This window comes from Staurois parvus, unplaced genomic scaffold (genome assembly GCF_062004578.1).
Source record: "Staurois parvus isolate SC_StPar_1 unplaced genomic scaffold, SC_StPar_1.0 ptg000668l, whole genome shotgun sequence".
Taxonomy (NCBI): domain Eukaryota; kingdom Metazoa; phylum Chordata; class Amphibia; order Anura; family Ranidae; genus Staurois; species Staurois parvus.
In genome coordinates this window covers 3601202-3615867 of record NW_028318464.1, presented here as the reverse complement: position 1 = coordinate 3615867, position 14666 = coordinate 3601202, and the positions used below count along the sequence as shown (strand labels likewise).

General features: G+C 45.0%; 1 protein-coding gene across 4 annotated transcripts in view; it reads right to left on the bottom strand.

Annotated features, from left to right (window-relative positions):
* TMLHE (trimethyllysine hydroxylase, epsilon) overlaps positions 1–1519 on the bottom strand; it is a 58968-nt gene extending 57449 nt beyond the window's left edge. Inside the window, exon 1 of one of the 4 annotated variants that reach the window (XM_089651948.1) lies at positions 1379–1519. Coding sequence is in view for 2 of the 4 variants with exons in the window: in XM_089651950.1 (XP_089508076.1) it covers positions 1379–1387 (9 nt within the window). In the remaining 2 variants the exon portion in view is untranslated. Of the gene's footprint in view, positions 1–1091; positions 1210–1378 lie in introns of those variants that run through there. The other 3 variants (XM_089651950.1, XM_089651947.1, XM_089651949.1) reach the window with 3 other exon arrangements.
* Between the last annotated feature and the right edge of the window lie 13147 nt (positions 1520–14666).

The window sequence follows — 14666 nt, the reverse complement described above, 5'->3', positions numbered from 1 at the left end:
GGACACATGGAGGCTGCTCAGTGAAGTGTGCCTTGTGAGGAGGAGGAGTGCAGCCTGTGTGGACACATGGAGGCTGCTCAGTGAAGATTGCCTTGTGAGGAGGAGTGCAGGCTGTGTGGACACATGGAGGCTGCTCAGTGAAGTGTGCCTTGTGAGGAGGAGGAGTGCAGGCTGTGTGGACACATGGAGGCTGCTCAGTGAAGTGTGCCTTGTGAGGAGGAGGAGTGCAGCCTGTGTGGACACATGGAGGCTCCTCAGTGAAGTGTGCCTTGTGAGGAGGAGTGCAGGCTGTGTGGGCACATGGAGGCTCCTCAGTGAAGTGTTCCTTGTGAGGAGGAGGAGTGCAGGCTGTGTGGGCACATGAAGGCTCCTCAGTGAAGTGTGCCTTGTGAGGAGTGCAGCCTGTGTGGACACATGGAGGCTGCTCAGTGAAGTGTGCCTTGTGAGGAGGAGGAGTGCAGCCTGTGAGGACACATGGAGGCTGCTCAGTGAAGATTGCCTTGTGAGGAGGAGTGCAGGCTGTGTGGACACATGGAGGCTGCTCAGTGAAGTGTGCCTTGTGAGGAGGAGGAGTGCAGGCTGTGTGGACACATGGAGGCTGCTCAGTGAAGTGTGCCTTGTGAGGAGGAGGAGTGCAGCCTGTGTGGACACATGGAGGCTCCTCAGTGAAGTGTGCCTTGTGAGGAGGAGTGCAGGCTGTGTGGGCACATGGAGGCTCCTCAGTGAAGTGTTCCTTGTGAGGAGGAGTGCAGGCTGTGTGGGCACATGGAGGCTCCTCAGTGAAGTGTGCCTTGTGAGGAGGAGGAGTGCAGGCTGTGTGGACACATGGAGGCTCCTCAGTGAAGTGTTCCTTGTGAGGAGGAGGAGGAGTGCAGGCTGTGTGGACACATGGAGGCTCCTCAGTGAAGTGTGCCTTGTGAGGAGGAGGAGGAGGAGTGCAGGCTGTGTGGACACATGGAGGCTCCTCAGTGAAGTGTGCCTTGTGAGGAGGAGGAGGAGGAGTGCAGTCTGTGTGGACACATGGAGGCTCCTCAGTGAAGTGTGCCTTGTGAGGAGTGCAGTGTCAGCACATGGCACAGGAGGACACTCACCATCAGGAGAATGGAGGGCTGGGGGGACCTCAGTATGCAGAGAAATGCTGGGAAAGTGGATGAGGAGGTTTCTTTGTGACTCCTAGAAGATGACCCCCTCTCTCCCATTTCTGTTCCAGATCACAGTGATGGATGCAGCAATAACAGAAGAAAGAAAGAACTATGCTAATAAACTCCACAAACAATCACCAGTCATGTGCACCTCAATAAGAAACCTCCCCTCCCCCACTATATAAACACCCCATATTCATGTATAGCAGGAAGAGAGCACAGAGCCCACCACCTACCCGGCACATCTGGGGCCCCTGCAGGACTTCTTACTTGGCTGTAAAATTCAAGTACACGGCACAAGGCTCCCCCGCGGGGCATTGTGGGAGATGTGGCCATTCGGGAGACGCTGACATTGACTTTCAGCGGCGAGCTCACTACATCTCCCAGGATGCTGCGCGCGTGTTGACAAAGAGAATCCATTGGTTGTCTCTTCCAGCCTGTGGTTGGTCAGTACGGGAAGATGCTGGGAGTCGTAGTTGCACAAGGAGTTCCCTGTCTTTATATTTAGATGTGGAGGGGGAGATGTGACGGAGGGCTGGGCTTGTTGTGCTGCTGTCTTTCACATAGTAAAGTGTTAATACAGTTGTAGGAAGCTGGAGGCATAATGACTGGAGTGATGTGTTAGGGCTTGTTCACACTTGGCGACATTTCTAACTTCACAGACACACCTATAACGTTAGTATAGGCATTTTATGAGCGTTAAAAATGCTCCCCAAAAGCTCTATACGCAGTTTTGAGGCGTTTTACGAGCATTTTACAGCCGTCAAAACTACACCACAAACGCCTATGATAAATTGGAATGGTATTAACGTGCCAAAACCGCACTGCAAACGCCCTGAAACTCCTTCCAGCGCATTTGTGGAGTGTCACTGTAGACTTGAAGGTGTTGAAAGGCTTCAAAGTTCTCCAGACTGGACACAAGGCTTCAATTTTGAAGTGACGCAACACTATCGCTTCATGTTTGATAATGTGAACAGCACTGTGTGCTGCTAATAGTATAATTTGCATAGACAATTGAGGAGCATTAAAAACACCCCACAAACGCCTGCTTTCAATGCCAGTGTGAACTAGGCCTTGTAGACTCCAGGCGTGAATTTATAGAATCACTTTAAAGAGTAAACAAAGGTAAAAACGTATTTTATTTTCGATAGAGTAAGGCTCTATTCACATGAGTCAGAATCAATGGCAGAAATGTGGCAATTCTGCCCGGGTCTCCAAATCACATGGCAACCTCTGTAAAACGCACAATACACGTTTAGCTGCTTTCACAGTTTTCTTCTGCTTTTGCATTTAAAAAAAGTGAATGAAAAACGTGACCATGTATTCCTATGGAACTCCTCATACTGATCCATTACGGGTCAGGTGCGGGTCATTTCTGTTGCTGTAAAAAAAAAACACACCAAAAATGCACCTTATTGAATTCAATGGAAAATGCAGCAAAAACGCACTCACCATGCACTTTTGGTGCAGTTTTTGAGTCAAGTGCAGGGGCGGACTGACTGTTTGGAAACTCGGGCACTGCCTGAGGGCCCGGGGTTAGTAGGGGGCCCCGTGAGATGCCCCTGCTACCTTTTTCATAGGCTTTTTTGAGTTTGGGCAAGGACACAGGGGCCCCATGATCCCCTATTGCCTGGGGGCCCCATGAGTTGTCAGTCCGCCCCTGGTCACATGTCATGTTAAAACGCACCGCAAATGCCATAAAAATGTTTTAGCCGCGGATCAGTGTAAAAGTAGCCTTTGGGTGACATTATCCTTCCATGGTGCTGCATTATGTTAACTGACAATTGCACTGTCATGCAACGCTGCACCCAGTTGAAATTTATGTCCTTTTTTTTCCAATGAATTGAGCTTTCTGTCACTGATATCTGATCGCCTGTGCCTTTTTTATTTTTTGCATAATAAAAAAAAAAAGACCCACAATTTTGAGAAAAAAATAACATTTACAAATGGCAGTATATTTACTGAAATTTTATTTTTTAGTTTTTACTACTAATGGCGGCAATCAACGACTTATAGCGGGACTTCGGCGGACATTCTGACACTCTGAAATCCCCAGTGACACCAATACTGTGATCAGTGCTAAAAAAAAGAAATCACTGACATTTTACTAATGACACTGAGCAGGAAGGGTTGAACATGAGGGGCGATCAAAGGGTTAACTGTGTGCAGGGAGTGTTTTACTAGGGGGTGGCGCCGTTCGGCTTTTCTACCATGTGCTAGGCCGGTCCACAGCAAAATGGTGCCGGTTTACTATATAATTGATTGATTGATTGTCGGACAGTCCAGTTGTATCCCCTTGATAAAGTCATGTGACTGGTGATGAAATGCGTCGGGGAGGAGTGTGCAGATGACATCACAACGTTGCCATTCATTGGGATAGCGGTCTGTAGTACTCTACAAACGGCTCTTGAAACGATATTACAGCAGGCAATAGCATTCATTGGGTGGGCCCGTGCTCTGCCTTGCAATATATTACGGATGGTGTCTGTTTTGAGCTTGTATAGGACTCTGCTGCTGAGATGATACTGCCATCTTGTGTTTAATCAGTATATCACTGGATCTTCATACCTGGTGCAAAATACACCTCCGGAACGTGAGTGCATTTCATGTTTTAATTGATGATGAATAAAAGTTTATAAGGATAAAGCACTATGTTGAGTTCTTTTAATGAGGAATACGACTGATACAAAGACGCTCATCAGGAGGGAGCTTACGTTGGAGTCTTCATTCAGCAAGCTGATCTTCTGAGTCCATATGGTAACAAAAGTGCAGTTAGACCGTAACATTGTATAATGTGAGGTCACACCGCATGAGGTGAGCAGATATATGGTGGAGGATGTCTTTGCAGAGGAATTCATGACAGATGCACATATCTAAAGGAGGGCATATCTCTTTTCATTATCTAAAGGAGGGCTCACTGAATGAACACTTTATTGATTAAACTTGATTTTTGATTGACTTTTATTTGATTCAAAATATTCTTAATTTTAATATTTTATTTTTTGGTGTGTTTTTTTATATGTATTTTATATATATATATATATTCATATATCTATATTTTGATTTCATTATTAATATTTTTTCTACTATTATTTTTTCTTCTAATAATTAATTTTTTTACTTTGTTTTTTGGTAATATAATGGTTTGTACCATTTGGTTTTTTGTAGCGCAGCATTTTTTCACTTTATTTTATGATTGTAAAAGCAATTAGCTGCTGGATCATTTTGACAAGCAGCAGGAAGGGACGTCCCCTCCCGTCATCTTCCATGGTTTTCTTGGGCATTCCTGTTCCACAGGGGAATCTGAGATTGCCGCCTGCAGTTCGGCCGGCTGATCATAGAGCTATGTTTGCATGTGTGCACAACCAATGCGTGCATTTACCTTTGCGTGTGAGCATGGGGGGGGGGGGATGGGGGCACTTTAAATTTCTATTTTTAATATTTATTTTTACACTGTCACTTTAAATTTTTTAATCACTTTTATTGCTGTCACAAGGCATCATCCCTTTTGACAGCAATAGGCAGCGACAGGTACACTTTATGCAAAGATCTATAAGACCCCAGATCCCTCCTCTGGCCTTAAAAGCATTTGATCACACCAAGATCGGTGCAATACAATGCTTTTCATTAACCACCTCCCGCTCGCCATATAAGGCAATGACGGGTGTGATGAGCAGTGTGCCCTGATGATCAGTGTAGCCCCAGCAGTGCCACCTGTCAGTGCCCATCAGTGCCACATCAATGCCACATATCAGTGCCTACCAGTGCCCATCAATGCCACATATCAGTGCTCATCTGAGCTGCCTTTCAGTGTCACCTATAAGTGCCAGTCAGTGCCACTTATCAATGCCAGTCAGTGCCACCTATCGGTGCTGCCAATCAGTGCCACCTGTCAGTGCCAGTCAGTGTCGACTATCAGTGCCGTCTATCAGTGCCCGTCAGTGCTGCCTATTAGCGCCACCTAACAGTGCCACCTAACAGTGCCAGTCAGTGCCGCCTATCAGTGCCACCTATCAGTGCCATATATGAGTGCTGCTTTTCAGTGCCCATCAGTGATGCCTGTCAATGCTCATCAGTGCCACCTACCAGTGCCTCCTCATCAGTGCCCATCAGTGCCACCTATCAGTGCCCATCACTGCAGCCTCATTAGCACATATCAGTGAAGGAGAAAAATCACTTATTTACAAAATTTTATAACAAAAACTAAGAAAAAACAATTTTTTTCAAAATTTTCAGTTGTTTTTGGTTTGTTAAGCAAAAAATAAAAAAACCAGAGGTGATTAAATACCACCAAAAGAAAGCTCTATCTGTCTTAAAAAAATTATAAAAATGTAATATGGGTACAGTGTTGCATGACCGCGCAATTGTCATTCAAAGTGCGACAGCACTGCAAGCTCAAAATTGGCCTGGGCAGGAAGGGGGTAAAAGTGCCCAGTAGGCTAGTGGTTAAAAATGGCATCAGATACATGTGGGGAAATCGGAAGAGGTGTATGTTCATTGTTTACAGTTTCCTATATCATAGAGGTGAACAGAAAAGTTCAGTTCGCCTCTATGATCAGCCGGCAGAGGCACCAGCTGGTCGATCGGGTGTCCCGGTGGGATAGGATAGCTCAAGAAAGCAGCGGAGGGAAGGGGGATAAGTGATCCAGTGGCTAGTTAGTCACTAGGATTGCTTTTACAAGAGAGCCAATTATCGGCTCTAAAAAACGGTACCAGGACGATGCCTGCGCATGCAGGCATCCTCCCAGTATAACAATTTGAAGTCCAGCAACAAATTCTTACATTGCTGGTCCACAAGTGGGTAAATAATGTGTCTGTTTGTAGCATACAGCAGCGGAGGACAGAAGAGGTTAGCTGGAAAGTATGGCTCATAAAACACACACCCCCTTAGTAAACTGATCATAAGGAAAGCCGTATGGCCATGTGACTGCCATATAAAACTACAAAAGCACAAAATGTTTATAAACAGCACTCTTTTTGGACAGCTCATATCACAGGCAAAATGTAGTAAACCAAAGAACTTGTGATCCTTGTGAACCAATCACAGCCACCACAAGTGTAAACACTGTTAGTGTTTACAAACATCCAGCCCATTTACAAGGGAGGAAGCTAACTCTCCTTCTTTGTGAAATGGGTTGGACATTTGTAAACACAGCAGAACAGAAGATTGCAGCAAGTCAAAAGTAAAGGTAGGAGTTTTAGGGCCAGTTCACACTACAAAATTGCACCCCATATGCATTGTGGATACATTGTTGCTTACAGTTTACACCACACTCCGTTCTGGTGCAGTTTTGTTGCAGTTTTCTATGTTCCAGTACAGTTCTGTGCAGAACTTCGACTTTTGTTCTGAAACTGACTGTACTGGTGTGAACTAAGGCCATTGGAATACATGGAAAATACTGTGCCCTTAGGGCTCATTCACACCAATGGGCAGAGACATACGTTTTTGTGCATGCATTCTGCAAGTGCACAAAGAAAACAATTGCTCTCTATGTGCCCTGTTCACACCACAACACTAATGTCGTGTGCAGATTTTTCCTGCACAGGCACCTGCAATGTGTATAAAACTCATTGAAACATGCATAAAAACTAATGTCAACTCGTGTCTCTGCAAGTGCATGTTTTTCCCCCCCAGCTCTTATGGTGTGGGCGAGGCCTAAATGTGCGACTGACCAATGATTGTGGCATCATTTTCTTGAAGATTTATGTGGGAAATGTGTTAGTATGAATGTGTGTGTGTGTGTGGGGGGGGGGGGGGGGGGTTGAAAGTGCCATTGACAATGATTTTGGGATTGTTTAACGGCTTGCTAACAATATAACTTAGTTATACGCTGGCAGAGCGGCCTCTCTGCACTGGATCACTTACCTAGTACATGATCTGTGTGCTCGGGTAGGTTCGTCACAGCACATGCTGATCATCGGGTCCTGAGCCAGTGATCGGCTATGAGCTTCACTGAACCCAAGAATGGTGTGATCAGATGCTTTCCCAATTTAAATATGGTGCTGTTAATATCCAGCGAAACAGAAATGATGAAATGCTCGTAGCTTCCAGTATCTTACACGATAGATATGTATGGAGCCATTCTGGTCTCAGAAAAAAAAGCGTATTTTTCCCCAAAAAATTGCATTCGAAAAACCATTGTGCAAATATCATTTGACATAAAATATTGCAAATGTCCACCAATTTATTTAGCCTCTGCTTGAAAAAAAATATGTTTGGGGGTTCTAAGAAATTTTCCAGCAATAAATACTGATTGTTACAGGCTTGGTAGAACTACTGCTACAGGGCGGCAGGGCTACGCAAAATCACGTATATATACTTGACTGTGCATTTTTAGGTAGGGGGCACACGCGCCCTACCTGCACCACCATTGGTGGCTACAAATGTCAATCACCGGGTCCTGGATGGAGATTCTCCGCCGCCATCTGGCAGTGACAGGGGAGAGACCTGTGTGTAAACAGCATGTTCCCCTAGTAAAACAAACACAGTAAAACAGCACACAGCACACAGTTAACCCTTTGATTGCCTCAGATGTTAACCCCTTCCTGCCCTGTATTAATACAGTGTCAGTGCTTTTTATTTGCACTGATCACTGTATTAGTGTCACTGGAGATGTCAGTGGTGGTTAGTTAGTTCCCCCCCCAGTGTCAGAATGCCTGCTGCAGTCCGACTATCAGCCGCTGATCGCCGCCATTACTAGTATAAAAAACATAAAATAAAAATTCCAGTATATATACACCGCCATTTGTGAATGCTATAACATTCATGTGAACCAGTTAATTTACATGTATTGGGATTTATTTTAGCTAAGACATGTAGCAGAATACATTTTGGCTTAAATTTATGATGAAATTTGATTTTTTAATTTTTTTTTACTAGACATGTTTTATAGCAAAAAGTCAAAAATATTGTTTTTTTTTCAAACTTGTCTGTCTTTTTTTGTTTATAGCGCAAAAATTAAAAAATGCACAGCTGATCAAATACCACCGAAAGAAAATTCTATTTGTGGGAAAAACAAGGACATGCATTTAATTTATTTACAGCATGGCCGATGGCTCAAAGGAGGGAATGTTATGTACATGCACACTGTATGACAAGGCCGGCTGTAGGCTGACTCAGAGGTTTAATAGGCATGATAGGCTTCCTCTCTACTTCTAACGTGCACTATATTCACGCCCACCAGAACCTAATTTCTGCCCACCCAGAGCCCTATTGACTAATCAGGAAGTGTCAAGGCAGAATGCTCGCCCATAGTCTGTCTTGGGGCAGAGCCCACTCCTCTTCTCTCTCTCATCCACTACTCTCTGTTTAATTTAATTTTTCTTTTATTTTTTCATATGTTTTAATAAAACATTTTTGCATTTTCATTTTATTTATTTCCATTAAAAGGCCCACCAAAATCTTCAGCACCAGGCCGAAGATGCTCTTAATCCAGTCCTGCATGCCAGCACAGACCTACTTCTGTGGTTGGTAATGGCCAAAATGAAAAAGAAAGTAGGGGAGCTGATAGGATCACCAGGAATTTCTGAGTAACTGAAGTAAAAAATGAATGGGCTCGATTTACCCCAAACGGAATGAAATCACAGACACATACAGTACAGAAGATACATATTTTGTGGTAACATTGAGTTTAACAACAGTATTTCAATTTATGGTAGACACTGATACTGCCACATGACAGCCCCTTGTGACTTTTGTGCTAACATCATATCTACAGTATGTTGGAGACTTACAGTTCTTTTCCCCAGCCCATGCAACATGGTGCACTGAAGTGCCCTTCATTTTGAATAGCACCCCTGCCCCCCCCCCCCAAAGCAAAGTAAATGCATTGTAGCACGCAACAACTACCATACATTGTGGAGTGAATAGTGTGACTTAATGTGACATAACATACTTTAACAAAACAAAAACTATCCCATTGCATTCAATGGGGCTGCCTCTCGCCGTTAATCACAAGAAACCCCCATTGGGGTACTCACAGGTAATTAGTGGGGGGCTCATTTGCAGGTGTGAATGTAGTCTTAAAGTGGCTCTAAAGGCTGTAGGTTTTTTATTTTCATGTAGTCTATGGAGGAAGGTATAAAACCTTCAGTGTGCAGCTCCCCTCTCAGCCCCCTCCCCCTTTATACTCATCTGAGCCTGAACCCAAACCCAAACCCAAACTGATGTGCACAAGAGCAGAAGCTCTCCTGGGTCTCTGCCTCCTTATTGGCTGAGACACAGCAGTTGGAACCCATGGCTCCCACTGCTGTCAATCACAGCCAGTGAGGAGCAAGTGTGGGGCTGGGCTGAGCCACACTTTGTGTGTTTTGTGAACACAAAGAGCAAGCGGCATGCTCTAGGGGCACTTAAGGGGGAGAGGGGCAAGGAGCCCTGGTGGGGTACCCAAGAAGACAAGGATCGGGGCTGCTTTGTGCAAAACCATTGCACAGTGCAGGTAAGTAGCTTGTTTGTTATTTAAGAAAACAAATCTGAACCTTTACAATCACTGTAAGGAGAATGTAACAGAAGGAGCTGCTACTCCCTAGACAGGAACAGCAACAGAATTAGGCTGGGAGATCTCATGGAGTATCCAAGCCAGTGGCGTCCCTAAGTGGGTGCGGGGGGTGCAGACCGCACCGGTTGACACCTATCGCACTGGGTGTCAACGGACCCCCTCCACGAGCTCCACAAAAAGGAACATTAGGGACCATAGGGACGCCCCTGATCCAAGCTATAAAAGACACAAGGGGCTTATTCAGGCAAACAAGCTCCACTTATAACAAAAATACCACTTTTCAGTGGGCTGTCTCTTTAAATTAAAACTATTCCATCAAAGGAAATACACAACACCAACAACAGCATGTCAGCGTTCTTTCCCATAGCAAAGTTTATTAGCAAACAAATAAACAGGAAATTAAAGCACGTTCCTACTGGCAGTTAAACACAATCCCGATTATCTGCCCCAGACATATTCAGCCGGTAAATGATTATAACAATATTCATCAAGTGTGTCACAGGTTACATAAATACTTTTCAGCAAAATGATTTATTTATAATCAGCAGGAACTGCTGTGTGGAATTAAAATGGCAGGAAAGAGATCGGAGTCATGCCAGAATATGCACTTTGATGTCAGAACTAATTTTAGATGTAAAAGATGAGGACAATGGCGTAAGACTGCTTGTCTCCCACGGCAATGACCACCTAGAATGAACTCTTCTGGGTCTATCTTATCATAACACACAAGGAAGATGGTATGCATTAACCACTTTACCCAATCAGAAAACAGCTTTCAGCAGCTTAAAGTGGGCAGATTGGTCAATGTCACCAGTCATTAGCTGGTAAAATCTAGTAGTTTGGAGAATCCATATGATACTAGCGACCGGATTCACTAAAAGGTAAAATGAGTTGGAACTTCATACTTTGGCTTGCTTTATTTTAATGAACCACTTACCTGTTGGGCACTTTCACCCCCTTCCTGCTCAGGCCAGTTTTCAGCTTTCAGCGCTGTCACACTTTGAATTGCACGGTCATACAACACTGTACCCAAACAAAAAACACCAAAATTTTTTTTTTTTTAAAGTTTTTCTTTGTTTCTGTTATAAAATTTTGTAAATTAGTAATTTAACTTCTTCACTGATGGGCACTGATAGGCTACACTGATGGACACTGATAGGCTGCACTGATGATGGGGACTGATGAGGCACTTATGGGCACTGATAGGCAGCATTAATGGGCACTGAAAGGTAGCACTGATGGCCACTGATAGGCAGCACTGATGGGCTGCACTGATAATCAGGGTACTGCTGATCAGTGCCTTGATTATCAGTGTAGATGTCCCCTGTGTGAATTGCCGCTTACTCACTTTTTACTCCTCACGCGCTGTCAGTGAATCTGGCAACTCTTGTTTACAATGTGATCAGCTGTGATTGGACACAGCTAATCACATGGTAAAGGGGTGCTGTGATTGGCCCTTTACCTTGATCTATGATCAGCTGTGTCCGAAGGACATAGATATCACAGAGCATTCCCGATGCAAGACATGGTGGTACACGGGGTTCTGGGAGGATGTCAATAGATGTCCTCACAGAACTGGACAACCATGCTGTAGCCATCAGCTATAGTGCAGTTGGTAAGAGTTTAATCTGTATACCTGGGCAAAATTAAAATAACACATGTAGTATATGTTGTCTACGTTTGAGGACACTGAGAGTACTGTTGATCTTGCCAGAAATCCATTCAACTCCCAAATTCCAAAATTAAACAAAACACATGCAATATATGTTTGCTGTGGTTGAAGACACTGAGAGTACAGATAAATACCTGTTGATCTTGCCAGAAATCCAGTGAGCTCCCAAATGCCAAAGAAATGTTTTCAGCTCTGGCTGAATTCTTCTTTGCTAGACTACGGAACACCCCACCCCTTATGTTTTTGGAAACCAGAAGAGGGGGAGGTCTTACATACCGACAGTCTAGGATTCTGCAGGACTGTCTCAGGATTTAGAAACAATCCCAATGTCGTGCAGAGCCAAGCACAGGAACCCTTGTTCAGCTTCTCCTGAGTGATCCCCTGCCTGAGCACTAACCACCACTCTACCCTTTCAACCCCCACTACCACCAATATACTCCACTAGTCCCAACTGACCACCAATGTACCCCTCCAGCCCTTCCTGACACCCGTGCCTTTTCTTCTTTGCTTCCCCCCTACTGGCTCCCTCTGACCACCAACATCAGGGCATTTTCCCCCCCTGGCGGTCACTGACTCCAGGAAACTTTTCCTCACACACCATGAACACCAAACATTTTACCTCCCACTGAATGCTAATACTAGACATTTTCCCTTCTCAATGACAACTTTTTATCTCTCACCAATGACAGGTATTTTTACTTCCACCGATCACTGATGCTAAGATACCTTCTCACAGATTTTGAGGCATTTTTGTCTTTCCAGGGACTACTGACTCCACTGACTCCAGAGCTTTTTATTGCCCCAATAACAACAGGCTCTCTCTCCCCACTGACCAGCAACGTAAGGGACCCTACGATACATGCTGTGGGTATGGAAAAGAATCACCCCCTTTAAAATAATCACATTTTATTGCTTTGCAGCCTGAAATGAAGGCATCCACAGGTTTCTTTGTATCCAGCTGTATTTACTCAGTGCAAATGATAACATCCAAGTGATAGATATAAAACCAACATGTCAGAATAAAAAAATCAAAAACAGAATCACTGGGTTGAAAAAAGTATCACCTCCCTCCTAAAAAGGACTCGTAGCTGTGGTCATTTTGATTAGCTCAGCATGAACAGAGCTTTCCTGGAGCATTTCAGTCCCTGACAGTGCACCTGAAGCAAACAAACAACTATGGATGGCAAGGCACAGTCAAAAGATCTCTGGGATAAAGTTGTAGACAAGCACAAATTTGGAGAGATGGATACAGAAAAAAAATCAAAGGCTTCGTCTAGAACAGGCATCACTAAATGGCGGACCGTGGTCCAAATACAAACCAGGTGACAGTCCTGTCCGCACCACGGCCACACCACTTAGCAGCCTGAGTGGACTCCTTTCCTCTCCTTACGCTGCTGCAGCTGTTTGAAATTGAGAGGAATGGCAGGGTGGACCCCTATTCTGTATGCACTTCCTAGTTGCCACTGCTGTTGAAGTCACAGCAGGGAAGAGGGTGGGAGGAATGGAAGGAAGGACTCCTCTTCTGATTATACCAGCTTGCTGCCGTCGCCGCTGAACTCAGGGCGGGGAGGAGAGCGGGAGGCACTGCAGGTCTACAGGAAGAGCAGGGGAGGGGAGCCAACCTTTCAGATTAACAAGCGGGTCACTCCCCTTTTAACAAGAAGAGTTGGGCAGCTCATGCGCTCAGTGGAGATCTTCTGTGCTACCTGCCCTCCTCCCTGCTCTGAGTTCAGCAGCAGCAGCAGCAAGTCGGTACATTCAGAAGAAGAGTCCTTCCTTCCATTCCTCCCGCCCTCTTCCCTGCTGTGACATCAACAGCAGTGGCAATAATGGCAGCGCCTGCGAGTGCATGCAGAATAGGACTCCATCCTGCCATTCCTCCCGCCCTCCACAATGCTGAGTTAAGGTAGGGGGAAGAATATGGGGGGGGGGGGTTGTGAGAGGGGGGATTTGTGATTGGGGGGGCTGTGAGAGGGGGAACTGTGATATGGGGGAGTTGTGATGTAGGCGAGCTGTGATATGGGGGGCTGTGAAGTGAGGGTGGGGGGAGCTGTGAAATGGGGGTGCTGTGATAGGGGAGTTGTAATGTAAGAGGGCGGAGCTGTAATACTACGGGGGCTGTGATGTGAGAAGGAGAGCTGTGATATGGGAAAACTGTGATGTTAGAGGGGGAGCTGTGATATGGGGGACTGTGATGTGAGAGGAGGGAGCTGTGATATGAAAGGTCTGTGATGTCATCATGGGGGAAACTGTGATGTGGGGGGTTGTGATTGCAAGGGGGACTGTGATGTCAAGAAGGGACTGTGATCTGAAGGGGGCTGTGATGTAAGTGGGGCTATAATGTTGGGGAGGCTCTAACGTGAAAGGGAGTTGTGATGTATGGGGGGCTGTGATGGGAAAGGGGGGACTGAGTACATTAATTAGGGGCTGTGATGTGAAAGACCTGAGTAATAGAAGAAAAATGAGATTCAGACCTCTGCAGGAAGAAAATGTTACCAACCAGACCTCCGTGAATTCTAATTCAGTAACCCTGGTCTAGAAGCACAGTGAAGTCTATTATTAAGAAGTGGAAGGTATTTGGTACAACGCAGACCCTCCCTTGATCAGGACGTTGCTCCAAACTGGATGCAAGAAACAGGAGGAAACTGATCAGAGAGGCTACCAAGAGGCCTAGAGAAGCTCTGAAGCAATTTCAGGAATTTATGACAAAGAGTGGTCATTGTGTGCATGTGGCAACAATATCACAAATTCTCCATAAATGTGGCTTGTATGAGAGGGTTGCAAAAAAAAGCCACTCCTCAAGAAAGGCAATATGCAGTAAAAACTGAAGTTTGCCAAAACGTGCCTCGAAGATTCTGAGGCCACATGGAAAATGGTGTTATGGTCAGATGAGGCTAAAATTGATTTATTTGGCCTCAACACTAAACTATATGTCTGGCGGAAATCCAATACAGCTCACCATCCAAATAACACCATTCCTACAGTAAAGCATGGAGGCGGTAATATCCTGTTATGTGTTCTCTGCAGCAGGGATTGGAGCACTTGTCAGGATAGAAGGAAAAATTAGGCAAAATACTGTCAAGTTCTTGAAGAAAATCTGTTACCCTCTGCCAGAGAGTTGTAAATGGGAAGAAGGTTTACCTTCCAACATTACAATGACCCAAAGCACACAGCAAAAATGACCACACAGTGGTTGAAGGAGGAAAAGGTGAATGTCCTTGCATGGCCTAGTCATATCCCAGACTTAAACCCCATCGAAAATCTGTGGAATGACTTGAAGACTGCAGCTTAGAAATGGTCACCATCAAATTTAACTGAACTTGAGCAGTTCTGCAAAGAAGTCCTGCTCACTTT